The sequence below is a fragment of the Macaca nemestrina genome, chromosome 7, assembly GCF_043159975.1.
Source record: "Macaca nemestrina isolate mMacNem1 chromosome 7, mMacNem.hap1, whole genome shotgun sequence".
Classification (NCBI taxonomy): domain Eukaryota; kingdom Metazoa; phylum Chordata; class Mammalia; order Primates; family Cercopithecidae; genus Macaca; species Macaca nemestrina.
This window is the reverse complement of record NC_092131.1, coordinates 139,413,345-139,427,609: the sequence shown is the minus strand read 5'-3', so window position 1 is coordinate 139,427,609 and position 14,265 is coordinate 139,413,345. Positions and strand designations below refer to the sequence as shown.

The 14,265-nt window shown below is 41.9% G+C and overlaps 1 protein-coding gene across 9 annotated transcripts in view; it reads left to right on the top strand.

Moving 5' to 3' along the window:
* The window catches only part of LOC105489073 (talin 2), a 452,478-nt gene that overhangs the window by 296,200 nt on the left and 142,013 nt on the right, over nucleotides 1-14,265 (top strand). For all 9 annotated transcript variants that reach the window (XM_011753725.3, XM_011753706.3, XM_011753714.3 and 6 more), the window contains 5 exons: nucleotides 2,605-2,760; nucleotides 8,285-8,386; nucleotides 9,758-9,834; nucleotides 12,998-13,178; nucleotides 14,069-14,182. In XM_011753725.3, the coding sequence (XP_011752027.2) occupies nucleotides 2,605-2,760; nucleotides 8,285-8,386; nucleotides 9,758-9,834; nucleotides 12,998-13,178; nucleotides 14,069-14,182 (630 nt within the window). The remainder of the gene's footprint in view (nucleotides 1-2,604; nucleotides 2,761-8,284; nucleotides 8,387-9,757; nucleotides 9,835-12,997; nucleotides 13,179-14,068; nucleotides 14,183-14,265) is intronic.

Below are 14,265 nucleotides of genomic sequence, written 5' to 3'. Positions count from 1 at the left end.
GTGCTGAAGTAATTTTATCCCTTGATGGTGGTCTCTGTTGACAGTTCCAGTATTTTTTGAGTTCCTTTTCCTCAGTTGTGACCTGCTGCTAGAAAGTCCACTGTAACTTGTTTGTTCACTGTGGCTTCCTCTCCCAATCTGGAATGATCTTGACAAGAATTAGGGCAATCCGTCACGATTCTGTGTTCCCGCACCCCAGAATCCCTCACTGGGGAGCAGTGCAGATGGGAAAGAATGAAGGCAGCAGCTGCAAACCATATTTTATCTCCAGTCCTCTTCCTGGGTCCCAGAAGCTGGGTTTGTGCCAACCCCGTGCTACTAAATTAGCTGCCTAGAGCCTCTCAACCTAAAACTCTGTGTGGCTCCCGAAGCCAAAGTAGATTAACTGACATTGTCTGCCCTGCACTGATCTCACCCTTGTGGAACTGTCCTCTCTTTGAAAAAAATCTGACCCTTCTCAGTGTTTAAGACTTAAGGTTCAGGGAGGAATATTCCCCTCCTCTGAGACCCAGGTAGATTCCTCACACAATGGTGTCCTCCCTGAGGAAGCTGGGGGTGTGCGGTGACTGTCACCATCTGAGGGTTACCAAATGCCCATGGTGAGGGCGGTTGGGGTTGGGGGGGATTTGGCCTTTTCTCTTTTTGCTTCTACCGGAAGACAGTCAACTACAGTAGACAGTCAGCTTTTGGATATTTTTGAGCTACTCAAATCTGTGTTCAAACTATGGCTTTACCACTCACCACTGTTGGCCTTGGTCTCTTCACTTACAAAGTGAAAAGTGATGACACCAGTGTTTTGGAGATGCTCTGAAGATGAACAGATGATGCTTACTAAGTATCTAGTATGCTCCAACTGTGTTTTAAATGCCATTACCCTGTGTTGGGTGTGTGTAGACACATCCACAAATGGATCCTTTGTGTGAATGTATGTGTCTATGCCCCTGAGAATAGCAGTTGAGATGTTGCTAGATTTCAGCAAATATAACTTGAAAAGGTTTTCCTGACAACCCTAAAAATATACATGCATTAAATGAAATATTGGAAATAAGGAAAAGCATGAAAAAAATAATACAAAACACATGAGACGTTCAGTGCCATTTTTTTTCATGTAATGGACATATGCCTATTTTTAAATTTTTATTTCCCCTAAGATTAGGCCCTATATTCTGTTTTTTAATAATATATTATGAATAATTTACTTCCATAAAACCAATTGTTTTTCTACAGTATGATTTTTAATCATGTAGGGTAATCTGTTATCTGGATATATCATAATTTATGTATTAAGTCCCGTGTTACTGAAAATTTGGATTGTTTCATCTACAGCCATACCACCCTGAATGGGCCCAATGTTGTCTGAAAATTTGGGTGGTTTCTAGCTTTTCACTATGATGTACTGTGGTTGAGCTTCATGTGGCATAATCTTTACACACATTTATAACTTTATTTTTTTAGACTAAGTTCCTAAAAGCTAGCTGTGTCAAAAGTAGGGACTTTTTAAGGGTTTGGATAGATATTGACACATTTTCTCTCATGAAGGCTTTGCTGTCTTAAGCTTTCATCACTACTGACCCCCTTCACATGTTCCTCAAATCTGAGTATTAATTTTAATTTAAAAACCTCAGCTATTTTAAGTGAAAACTTATTTGCTTGTGTTATTTTAAAAACATTTTCTGTTCATATTCTTCAGCAGTTATTTTGTTGATATATGAACACATCACATAGACAGTATATGAAGTCTGTTGCCATTACATTCATTGTAAATATTTATTGCCCAGTCTTTTTCATTTTTTATGAGGTTTTTTTTAGCTTCTGCTCCCCTCCCCCCGATCTATCAAAAGTATGTATATTTTGAGTTAAGCCTATTAATCATTTCCTTTATGGCTTGTTATGTTGGTGTTTTTCTTAGGAAATCATTTCTCACCCAAGGATCACAAAAATACTCACTTGGATTTTCTTCCTAAATTATTAATCTCTCTTTGATTTGTTTTGGTATGAGTGTGAGCTAAGGGTCTATTATTTTAATAGACATTACTATGTCTTAAAACATTATTAAAACTAGTTATACAATAAGTTTTAAGAATCAGTAGATATACAAAATTCCAAAACAAAGAATCCAAACAGAAATATATTTCAGAGATTTAAAAAAGGGCAGGAAGCTGTGTCTCCTCATAATGAGAAGATTCTACTTCGACAGAGTTTTAGTTAAGCTAATTTTAAATCTCAGATTAATCCTCTTTTGTTACTCACTGAGTTGGCCACTGGAAGTGATAGTACCTGGAATTCACCTTTGCTTCTTTTTCTCTGGATGTCTTTTCAGTTCTATCTCATCTTTCTGACATAGTCTGTTTTTGGAGCAAGCTGCCCTCCTGAACAGGAGGCATGCTCTTGTGGCTCTTTCCATACTTCTCATGTCTTTGTTTGAGTTCCCATACCTTTAGTTTAATGAGTTATTCACCTAGCCTCAAAACCTTGGTTTTCCTATAGCCCTGCCTGTTTTGAAACACAGTGTATGCAGGTAAAACGTTGAAAAGTCACTGATTCCTTGGCAAAGTCAGATGTATTCAGAGGAAGAGCACTGACTCTTGGTATCTCCTGTTTCAGGAAAAGATGAAAGGCAAGAACAAGCTGGTGCCTCGCCTGCTGGGGATCACCAAAGACTCGGTGATGCGCGTGGATGAAAAGACCAAGGAGGTGCTGCAGGAGTGGCCCCTCACCACCGTCAAGCGCTGGGCAGCCTCACCCAAGAGCTTCACACTGGTAGGGACTGGCAGAGGGCAAGAAGAGCACTAGCGTGGCCTCGGGTGATATTGTGGGAACAGGAGAAAGACCAGATTGTTGCCCGTTGGGTTTCTCTGGCCTTGGAGAGCCAGCATGGAGTGAGGAAGAAGGTGCAAGCCCATGGGCAGTGAAGGGGATGGGTCCAGAAGTAAAAGAGAGGTCAGCAAGCCTGGGTTTCTTCAAGCACCACTCCTTCTCTGCACTCTGCATAAGTCAGCCTCTAGTTCATTATCTAGAAAAAGCCACTCACCCAGATGATTCTCAGTTCTGTGTTCCTGATGACATCCCTAGCATATACTGAAAGGAAACTTTTAGTGCTCTGACACACAAAGGCCCCCTCTCTATTTTATATTTTCCTAAGCGTTGTGATTATCTTGCTGAGGATGTTTTCTCAGCCTGCCTAGAAAGACAGCATAGTACACAGTGGAAATAACGTGGACTTTAGGATAGTATTATTATAGAAATCCAGTTTGTCATTTCCCAGCTCTGTGACCTTGTTCAAGTTACCTTTCCTCTCTGAGCCTTAATTTCTTCAGCTATAAAATGGTGATAGTCATGCCTACAGAGCTGCTAGGATTGAATAAGATGAAGATGATAAGATGCTTAGTGTAAAATTTATGGAAAGTAGTGAGAATATGTTTGTTTCAGGTCTTCAGACCTCTGAATTCTTCCTCTTGATTTCAGTATTTGTTGTTAGCAGCGTAATAACTCTATGCCTTAACTATAGCCGCATTTACTTGTGAAACACAATAGGACAGGTAGTTGGTAGGGCAAGTTGTACAATAAGAAAAATCAAAAAGTGCTAGAATTTGTCAATTTCTTAAGACTCCTGAAGTCTCTAGTGAATGCTTGAAATATCACCTCTTATCTATGCAAGACAAGATATCATAATAGGACATCAAAAAAAAAAAAAAAACTATGTAAAGAAGGGACCATAGAAGAAGTCATTAGTTATCTAATTTGACTATAGATTGTTAGGTTCCTGCCAATTAGAAGGAATCATCAGAAAACATACCTTCTATCCTCCTGTAGCTGTAACAGCTGTGCCTGTATGGCCCTCAAAAGATCCTACTTAGCTACTTAGCTGTGTCCTAACCTTGCATTGCAGGAAGTCATGGATAATTTCTAAATTAGAAAAATCAAGAAATCAATATAAATATATTATTTAGAAATACTAGAAGAAACCGCCGAAACAGTTGAAAGTGGTTACCTTTGGAGGAGTATGTGGTAGAAAGTGAATATGAGAATGTGTAGGACAGGGAACAACTGTGTTTTGTTTTACATCTTTTAATACTATTGGTCTTTTTAAACTAGATCCAAGTATTTATTGCAAACAAAAATTTGGCCAGGCGCGGTGGCTCACGCCTATGATCCCCGCACTGTGGGAGGCCGAGGCGGGCAGATCATGAGGTCAGGAGATCGAGACCATCCTGGCTAACACAGGATGAGAAACCCCATCTCTACTAAAAATACAAAAAATTAGCTGAGCGTGGTGGCGGGCGCCTGTAGTCCCAGCTACTCAGGAGGCTGAGGCAGAAGAATGGCACGAACCCAGGAGGCAGAGCTAGCAGTGAGCCGAGATCACACCACTGCACTCCAGCCTGGGTGACAGAGCGAGACTCCGCCTCAAAAAAAAAAAAAAATTAAAAAAATAAATAGTTATGATAACCTCATTAACTACCTCAGGCAAAAGAGAGCACATCAGTATTTTGATTAAAGCCTAACGTTGCATAATGCATAATGCATATAATGCATAATGCGTGTAAGTTCATTATATGTAGTGATTTTTTTCCTTCCTATTCCTAGCCTTTATTTAATTTCCAAGTGTTTGGAGGTTTTTCTGCTGTCTTTCTACTATTGATTTTTTTAGTTTGATTCCATTATGGTCAGAGAGCATACTCTGTATGATTTCAGTCCTTTTGAAATTTTAAGGTTTGTTTTTATATCCCAGGATATCATTTTTGGTGAGTGTTCTATGAGTACTCAAAAAGAACATATATTCTGCTGTTATCATGTGAAGTGGGCTCTGTAAATACCAGTTAGATCCCTATTAGTTGATGGTGGTGTTCCAGTCTTTTGAATGAATACCTTTGTTAATTTTCTGTCTGGCAGTTTTCTCAGTTGCCGAGAGTGGGGTTCTTAACAATAATTGTGGATTTTTCTACTTTTTCTTTCAGCTCTCAGTTTTTGTTTCATGTAATTTGAAGCTTTGTTGTTTGGTGCCTGTACATTTAATCCTACATCTTAACGGAGAAGTTGTTTTATCATTATGTAATGTTCTTTTCTGTTAGTAATTTTTGTTTTGCTCTGAAGTCTACTGTATCTAATGTTAACACAGCCACCAATGCTTTTTATAAAACTAATGTGGGCATGATATATCTTTTTCCGTCGTTTTATTTTCAACCTGCATATATTGTTATATTTGAAATGAATTTCTTGTAGAGAGCATAATTAGTTGGGTTATGTATTTTTTTAATCCATTCTATCTCTTTTAATTGGTACATTTACACTACATTTAAGCTAATTATTGATCTATTAGGACCCAAGTCTATCATTTTGTAGTTTTTCTGTTTGTCCCCTTTGCTTCTCTCTCTCTCTCTCTTTTTTTTTTTTTTTTTTTTTTGCCTTTTCTGTGGGTTACTTGGACACTTTTTAGAGTTTCAGTTTGCTTTGTATGTTACATTTTGAGCATATCACTTAGTGTGTGTGTTACATTTTGAGCATATCTCATTGGTTATTCTAGATATTACCATGTGCATATAAAATTAAACATAGCCTACTGGTACTGGCTTTTCCCCTTTAAGTGAAGTGTAGAAACCTTACTTCCATTTAGGTCTTTTTACCTACCCACTCCCCACACTTTTTTTTTTTTTTTTGAGACGGAGTCTGGCTCTGTCGCCCAGGCTGGAGTGCAGTGGCCGGATCTCAGCTCACTGCAAGCTCCGCCTCCCGGGTTCACGCCATTCTCCTGCCTCAGCCTCCCGAGTAGCTGGGACTACAGGCGCCCACCACCTCGCCTGGCTAGTTTTTTGTATATTTTTTAGTAGAGATGGGGCTTCACCTTGTTAGCCAGGATGGTCTCGATCTCCTGACCTCGTGATCCACCCATCTCGGCCTCCCAAAGTGCTGGGATTATAGGCTTGAGCCACCACGCCCGGCCCTCCCCACACTTTTTGAGTATAATTATTTAAATATTTTTTCTGCATACATGTAAGATGGTTATTTTGTCTATAACCACATAAGATGGTGTTACAGCTTCCGCTTTGAACAGAAAATGTGATGAAAGAAACTCATGAAGTGAAGAACAGTCTATTACATTTCCCTTTATTTTTATCTACCCCATTGTTCTTCTTGCCTTTCTGAAGTTCCCAGCCTCCTTCTGTTATCATTTTGTGTTTGGAGAACTTCCTTTAGCTATTTGTTAAGGGTACATCTGCTAGCAACAAATTCTCATAGTGTTTTCTTCCTCTGAGAACGTTATTATTTCCCCTTCATTCATGAAGGATAATTTGCCAGGTACAGCATTTGGGATTGACAGTTCCTTTCTTTTAGCATCTGAAACATGTCATGCCACTTCTTTCTTACCTCCATGATTTCTAATGAGAAATTTGCTGTCATTCAAGTTAGTGTCAATTTTAAATTTGTAGGTAATATGTCATTTTTCTGTGGCTGTTTTTAAGATATTTTTATCTCTGGTTTTCAAAATTCTTGGTATGGGCTTCTTATGATTTCTTCTGTTTGGAGTTCACTCAGCTTCTTGAATTTGTGGGTTTAAGTTTTCATCTTTTGGGGGAGTTTTCAGTCATTATTTCTTCAAATGCTTTATTTTTATCCAACATTGTCCTCTCCTGTTATTCTGATGATATTATTGTTAGATCTTTTGTTACTGTCCTGTAGATCCCTGAAGCTCTGTTTTTTAGTTTATTTTCTCTATGTTGTTCAGATTGACTAAATGCTGTTGATCTGTTTTCAGGTTTACTGATTTTATTTTTTATTAGCTCCACACTACTATTGAGTCTTAACCTGTGAGTTGTAAAATTTTGGTTATTGCCTTTTTCAGTTCTTCTTTTATACTTTCCATTTGGTTCCTTTTTATGACTTCTGTTTCTTTGTTGGAACTTTTTATTCTTTAAAATTTGCTGCAAGAGAATTTGCAGTTTATTGTGAAGCATTTTTATGATGGTTGCTTTAAAATCCTTAGAATTCCAATATCTGATTTATTTCAGTATTGGCATGAGTTGATTGTCTATCATTCATATTGTGGTTGTCCTGGCTCTTGATATGAATATTTATTTTTTAAAAAACATCCTAGACATCTTGGTTATTAGGAGACTTTTTTTTTTTTTTTTTTTTTTTTTTAAAGACAGTCTCTCACTCTGTCGCCCAAGCTGGAGTGTAGTGGTGTGATCATAGCTCACCTCTTGGTCTCAAGCGATCCTCCTCCCTCAGCCTCTTGAGCTGAAACTGCAGGCTCATGCCACTATGCCTGGCTAATTAAAAAAAGAAAAAAAAATTTATAGGGGTGAAGTCTCACCATGTTGCCCAAGCTGGTCTTGAACTCCTGGGCCCAAGTGATCCTCTCGCCTCAACCTCCCAAAGTGGTGGGATCACAGGTATGAGCCACTGTGCCCAGCCTATCAGGAGACTTTTGATCTTACTGAAATATTCTATGTTAGCAGGTGGCCACTTTGTTCAGGTTCAGTGTGTAGTGTTCTGGCCTACTTTTGTGGGCTTAAGTTGCAATGACAATTTTATTCTCTGAGCCCTTTCAGTGCCATTCTGGGCTGATTTTTTCTTTTGACACTAAGGTTCCTGCTCAAACCCTGTTGGTTCTGTTGATCAAGGCAGAAGACACTTCCCTGGGCTACCTGCTATTGCTGGGTGACCTTCATTGCAGGAACCAGAAGGCACTGGGTCTGAGTCTCTTTAAGCCACTGGCTGGAGGGCAGGGAGACACCGGGCTTTACTGTGCCTGCTGCAGCAAAAGGATCAGACCATCCACCTGCCTGGGTTGTGGAAAAGGGCCTGAGAGGGTCTGAGGTTTCACTGCTCTGCAGCTTCCGGTGAATGTCAGCCCAGGTTGTTAAGCTGGAATTGGAGCTCCTGACTACTTCCCCAAATTAGTCTCTGTTGGGCTCCCCTTCTCCTGGTTCTTTGACTAAAAGCATGCTTTTCAGGAACTGCCTGTTGGAGGTTCCAATGTGCAGGCCTCTACAGCTCTTAGTCTTGCAGGTATATGGGATAGGAAAGAAAACCCAAGAACTGAACCACATTGTGGTTTTACATGTTCTGAGGCCCCCAACCAGTTCATCTTTTCAGTTTTGAGAGCTCTTTTACCATTGTTGAATATTGTTCAATAAATTTTAGGGTATTCGTTTGTATTTAGAGAGAAGGAGCAGGGGAAATGAAGTCTATGTCATATTGTTCTAGAGCTGGACCTCCTAGCCTTTAAAATGCTGATATATCTGATTTAGCTGTATTTCCTCCAATGCTGTCTTTTCAGGATTTTGGGGAGTATCAGGAAAGCTACTATTCAGTACAAACCACCGAGGGAGAGCAGATATCGCAGCTGATTGCAGGCTACATTGACATCATCCTGAAAAAGGTATTTTGTATTGATGCAAATTGGAAAAGCAAGACCGCTTTATTAAAAGGCTCGGTTTCAATGGTGTGGGTACCTTGAAAAAAAAAAAGCCCTTTTAAAAAATACTCGAGGCCAGGCACAGTGACTCATGCCTGTGATCCAACACTTTGGGAGGCTGAGGCGGGAAGATCACCTGAGGTCAGGTGTTAGAGACCAGTCTGGCCAACATGGTAAAACCCCGTCTCTACTAAAAATACAAAAAAAATTAGCCAGGCATGAGTGCCTGTAATCCCAGTTACTTGGGAGGCAGAGGCAGGAGAATCGCTTGAACCCAGGAGGCGGAAGTTGCAGTGAGCTGAGATCACGCCACTGTACTCCAGCCTGGTTGACAGAGCAAGACTCTGTCTCAAAGAAAACACAAAACAATAAAACTTGATTTACTAATTTCATCTTTAATCACTAATTAAGTATGAGATCTTTGACCTCAAGATCCTATGAGAATTCCTGATTTTTCTGTAGCATAAATTTGTATCATTTACTACCAGGCAGTGAACAATTAGCATGTCACTTAACTAATGAATGAGCCTAGCACCCCTCAGCATCTTCCTTTCCACGTAGCTGTACTGTGCTTTTCAGCCTCTGTGGAAACTTGGATTGAGGGGCTAAAAATGATCTTTGCAGTTTTCATGTCTTTGTTTTTTTTTTAAACAAATGTAACGGGGTTATATGCCATAGTAGTATACAGAAAAACAGATTTCTTAAGGTTTCAAGATACAGCCCATTAAAAAAACAAGTTTTAATAGAATGTTAATATGTGCATCTTGATTTTTTACTATGTAAAATTAAAGTCTGTGCAATAAATACATGACATTTAACTATATATTAAATAATATATTTCTCTTATTATTATGCTTTTGTTCATCCATCACTTACTAAATATCCAGTATAAAGAATTTTGAGTAAACTTCAACACTTTCACTTGTGTCCCTTCAAAATGTTTTTTTTAAAGGTCCTTGTATGAAGACCTGCTGATTTTCTTTTCTCTCTTTTCTTTTTTTTTTTCTTTGAGACAGAGTCTTGCTCTGTCACCCAGGCTGGAGTGCAGAGGCACAGTCTCGGCCCACTGCAACCTCCGCCTCTGAGTTCAAGCAATTCTCCTGCCTCAGCCTCTGGTGTAGCTGGGATTACAAGCTCCTGTCACCATGCCAGGCTGGTTTATGTTTTTTTTTTTTTTTAAAGAGACGGAGTTTCACCATGTTGACCAGGTTTGTCTCGAACTCCTGACCTCAAGTGATCCGCCCGCCTCAGCTCCCAAAGTGCCTGGATTACAGGTGTGAGCCACTGTGCCTGGCCTGGGTTTCATTTTTGCATTTTGTTTTATTGCATTTCCAGAAACAAAGTAAAGATCGATTTGGACTAGAAGGTGATGAGGAGTCAACCATGTTAGAAGAGTCCGTTTCCCCAAAAAAGTAAGTATTATGAAGAGCACTAGAGCACCACCTTCTCCCTAGACAGGCAGGTTTCCTCTTGCCAGCTTGGAGCCTGCTGCTCTGAAGCCTGTCACCTGGAGAAGATGACAGCGGATGATATAGTTGAATCTTCTTCAAGCATGGTCCCCAGACCAGCAGCATTGAAGTGGCAAATGTCTCGTGAGGGAGGCTGAGGATTTTAGGGAAACATTGACCAAAGTGTGGCGTTTAACTGTGTCTTTTGAGGCAGTAAGTGTTCATGAGTCCTGTTCCGCATTTCTGATTTAAATCTCATGATCGAATCATACCATCAGAAGCTCAGAGGATGAGCCTCTGTGTTTGATTCTGGCCCCTTTTGTGGGAGGAGAGAGTGTAGCCAGTGGAGGAGTTACAGTGAAGCACTGCTGCATGCCACGCTTGTCTCGAGTGCTGTGAGGTAGCGTAGTACAGGCGAGTGGTTAAGAGCATGGAAACTCGTCCTGGGCTCAAATCTGGGGTCTGTGTTTCACTGTGTGGCCCTGGGGAAGTTACTGAATTCTCTTCTGGCATGATCTCATCTATAAAGTGGGGATAATGATATTACCACCTAAGTAGGTTTTATTTCCATGGTAGTTACTAATAAAGCACATAAAACAATGCCTGGAACATAGCACTTGCTATTATAACTATCATCCTCACAATCATTATTTTAAATTCACAGTGTTCTCAATTTAGCGCCATTTGTAGATGAGGAGATAGATTTATTAAAATTAAGTAACATCTAATAAATGTTTTTTATGGGGAACCTATACAAACATCCCTTTTATATTAATAGAGCAATGTAATGACTGTTCTTTATTCTTTAGTGTGTGTATCTGACATTCTGTCTCATTTGGAATTCCAATAACAGCTCCCTATGCAAAAGGGAGGCCAAGTGCTATCATTCCCAGTCCACAGATAAGGAAACTGAAGCTCATGAAAGTTAGTTGAGATATACATATGTGGTAGAGTCAGGACTCAGATTCAGATCTTGCAATGTTTCCCATAGTATGCTGCTAGAAAGTTCTAGCATCTTCCAGTCCATTAAACTTGCTTAGCTATAGTAGTTTCTCTAACATTTTCACCCTTGCTGCCAGTTTCTCACAATTTGCTTCCTAATCACCCAGAAGGTGTTTTTCCATTTGTCTCCACTAGTATGCAAGTTAGAACCAAACTTGATATGATGTGTTTCTAGTACTTGCCACCCTTGGGCAGAGCACCTTAAGTCCTTCGAATTATTCATGGCCATTGGATGTAAATTAGTGAGCTAGTGCTCTCTGACAGGGTGATCTGCTTCACTTCAGAGGACTCTGCTGTGCTTTGCTTCCCATAGGAGCAGCCCAGTAAGTGTCTGAGCCCAGAGGTCTGGGACCTTCCCCTGCCTGGGACCACTGTCGCCTCCTCCACTGCCCACGGCATCACTGTGGGGTCTGATCAAGGCAAGCAGAAAGAATGGTCAGGATGGTCCCCATCTCTAGACCTTCCACTTCTTCCTGTGTTGGTCCTTGGCTGAGATCTCAGAATGCAACTGACTTCTCACTGGAGCCTCCAGACCCACCTTCCCTAGTCTCTCACCACCCCACCCCTAGACTGCAGTGTTTCTCCATGGATGCCTAATGCTTGGGATCCCAGCATGGCTATCGAGCCTTGCCCTGGGCAACAGGGAATGATCTGTGATGGTGCGAGGGCCCTGGGACAGAGGCCCCTGTCTCTTCATGCAGCTGCACCTCCACCTTCCTTCTACCTCACAACACACACAGATGCTGTCTGTGGGTTTGTCTGCTGGGCTTCTGAGGAACATACACCACCCTCAGACTTCTTACCTTTAGACGATCTGCATCCTTTGCACTTATTCTTCATTCTAAGACAATATAAAGTAAACAATGCAATTTTTTGGCTGAGCTCTGTGGCTCACTCCTGTATTCCCAGCACTTTGGGAGGCCGAGGCGGGTGGTTCACCTGAGGTCGGGAGTTCGAGACCAGCCTGGCTAATATGATGAAACCTTGTCTCTACTAAAAATACAAAAAATTAGCCAGGCGTGGTGGCAGGCGCTGGTAATCCCAGCTACTTGGGAGGCTGAGGCAGGAGAATAACTTGAACCCGGGAGGCGGAGGTTGCAGTGAGCCGAAATCGCGCCACTGTGCTCCGGTCTGCATGACAAGAGTGAAACTCTGTCTCAAAAAAAAAAAATTAAAAATGCAATTTTTTCATTAGATACCTTAAGAGTCTTCCCAATATTTAGCTGAAAGCATTTGTGGAAGGTGCCAAAGCCTCACGTGGTCAAGGCTCTAGAGGCAGTGAAACATCCTCTGTGGTCAGTGGTGGTGGGCCTGACGGAGGGAGCTAAGCTGTGGGAGATTTTCCCCTAGCTTCATTTCCACATTTCCCCTTTCAAGCTGCAGATACATCATCTGTATCTCTGATGCTTGGAATGGAACCTGGCAGAAGGTTGATACTTGTTTAGTGAATGTTCTTTCAGGTATGATTTACCAAAAATAATATATCAACATATCAAAACATTCACTTAAAACCTGGGACATCATTATTATAGGAATCTCTGTGTTGTTGTTGTCATTTTTTCTTCTTGAGACAGAGTCTTACTCTGTTGCCCAGGCTGGAGTACAGAGGCATGATCATAGCTCACTGCAGCCTCTGGCTCCTGGGCTCAGGTGATCCTCCCACCTCATCCTCTTGAATAGCTAGGACTGTAGGCATGTACCACCACTCCAGGCTAAGTTTTTGAATTTTTTGTAGAGATGAGGTCTCATATGTTCAGGCTGGTCTTGAACTCCTGACTTCAAGGAATCCTCCCTGCTTGGCCTCCCAAAGGGCTGGGATTACAGGGGTGAGATACTGCACCCAGCCTTGTTTTCTTAATAACAACTAATTGCATAATATCATAAGTCTATTAAGTGGATAAATTGGGAGTAATTATTTACATTACTTGTCGTGAAAGGATTCATCTCAGAGCTCTGCTAAGTATTGTGATGCCACTTCTTCATTCCTGCTTCTCTGTCTGTATGTGCCTCTTTAAATTGGCCTTCACAGCATAAAGCAGGGAACGTACGTGACATCTGTGGGGTCTCTTCATTGCACTCCACATGGGTGGCGTCCTTACAGTGACCAAACCACTTTTCCCGGCAGGTCCACCATCTTGCAGCAGCAGTTCAACCGGACCGGGAAGGCAGAGCACGGCTCAGTGGCGCTGCCGGCCGTGATGCGCTCGGGCTCCAGCGGGCCTGAGACCTTCAACGTTGGCAGCATGCCTTCGCCACAGCAGCAGGTCATGGTTGGGCAGATGCACCGAGGCCACATGCCGCCACTGGTGAGGCTTCCTGTGCTCCTCCCCCGCTGGTTAGTCTGCTGCCTCCGGCATGCAGGGTGGACACCAGCGGTGGTGATGGGCTGAGTGTTGGAACTCTCTCTAGTTCCCGGCTGAATCATGCCTCGTTCAGCTGTGCATTTTTTAAATAGGATGACTCGGATCACTGCCTGTTTGGTATCGGAGGTGTCCTCTGTGACTGGAAAATTGGGGAGCTCTCAACATGACTTTTGATACAGGGACAGAACCCTGCTCCCGTGTCCTGGCAGCACGAAGCTGATTGGTCCAGATACCCCTAGGAAAGGCTGAGAAGTAGACCAGGTTTTTAGCAATCTTGAGGTTTCACCCTGGGAGTCATTGATTGCTTTCCACTGTGCTGGTCTGTCTGGCTCGGTGCCTCTGTGGCTGGCCTTGGGACTGACTCTCTTGCTATTGGACGAGAACTTTTTGAAAGCTCAGGAGCAACACTTGTCTCTGAAAAAGTATGTTGACCGTAGATTTAGGTGGAGTCCTTAAGCATCTATCAGGAAGCATTCTCATTTAACACCCACGTGTTTCCTGTGCATGAGGAGGTCCTCGGTACTCAAAGACTGGATCACCTCAGTTCCCCTGCAAGGACTCTTATGAGCCTTCTTGTCAGCTAATTAAGCTCTTCACACATCTCTGATTATAATCCCTCCATGGCAATCACCTTCATTTTGTGTTCTATTAATATAATGCAGTATCTATTTCTGGCCTCCAGGTTGAAATGGGAGATAGTTCAGGCGCTTGTTGAGATGTGGCCTGGGCTGCTTTGTCTCGAGCGCAGAGTTCTGTTTTGCTTTGTTTTGCATAAAGGGCCATGTCAGTCCCAGGAGTATGGGATGACAGCTTTGTTTCATCTGCCTTTGCAGACCTCAGCCCAGCAGGCCCTGATGGGGACGATCAATACAAGCATGCATGCCGTCCAGCAGGCCCAGGATGACCTCAGTGAGCTCGACTCGCTGCCACCTCTCGGCCAGGATATGGTAAATACTGTTGAGTGGTTTTCATGCCAAGTCTCTGTCCTGGCAGAAAGCAGTGTTATGCACTCTGTCAGGATTCATCTAGG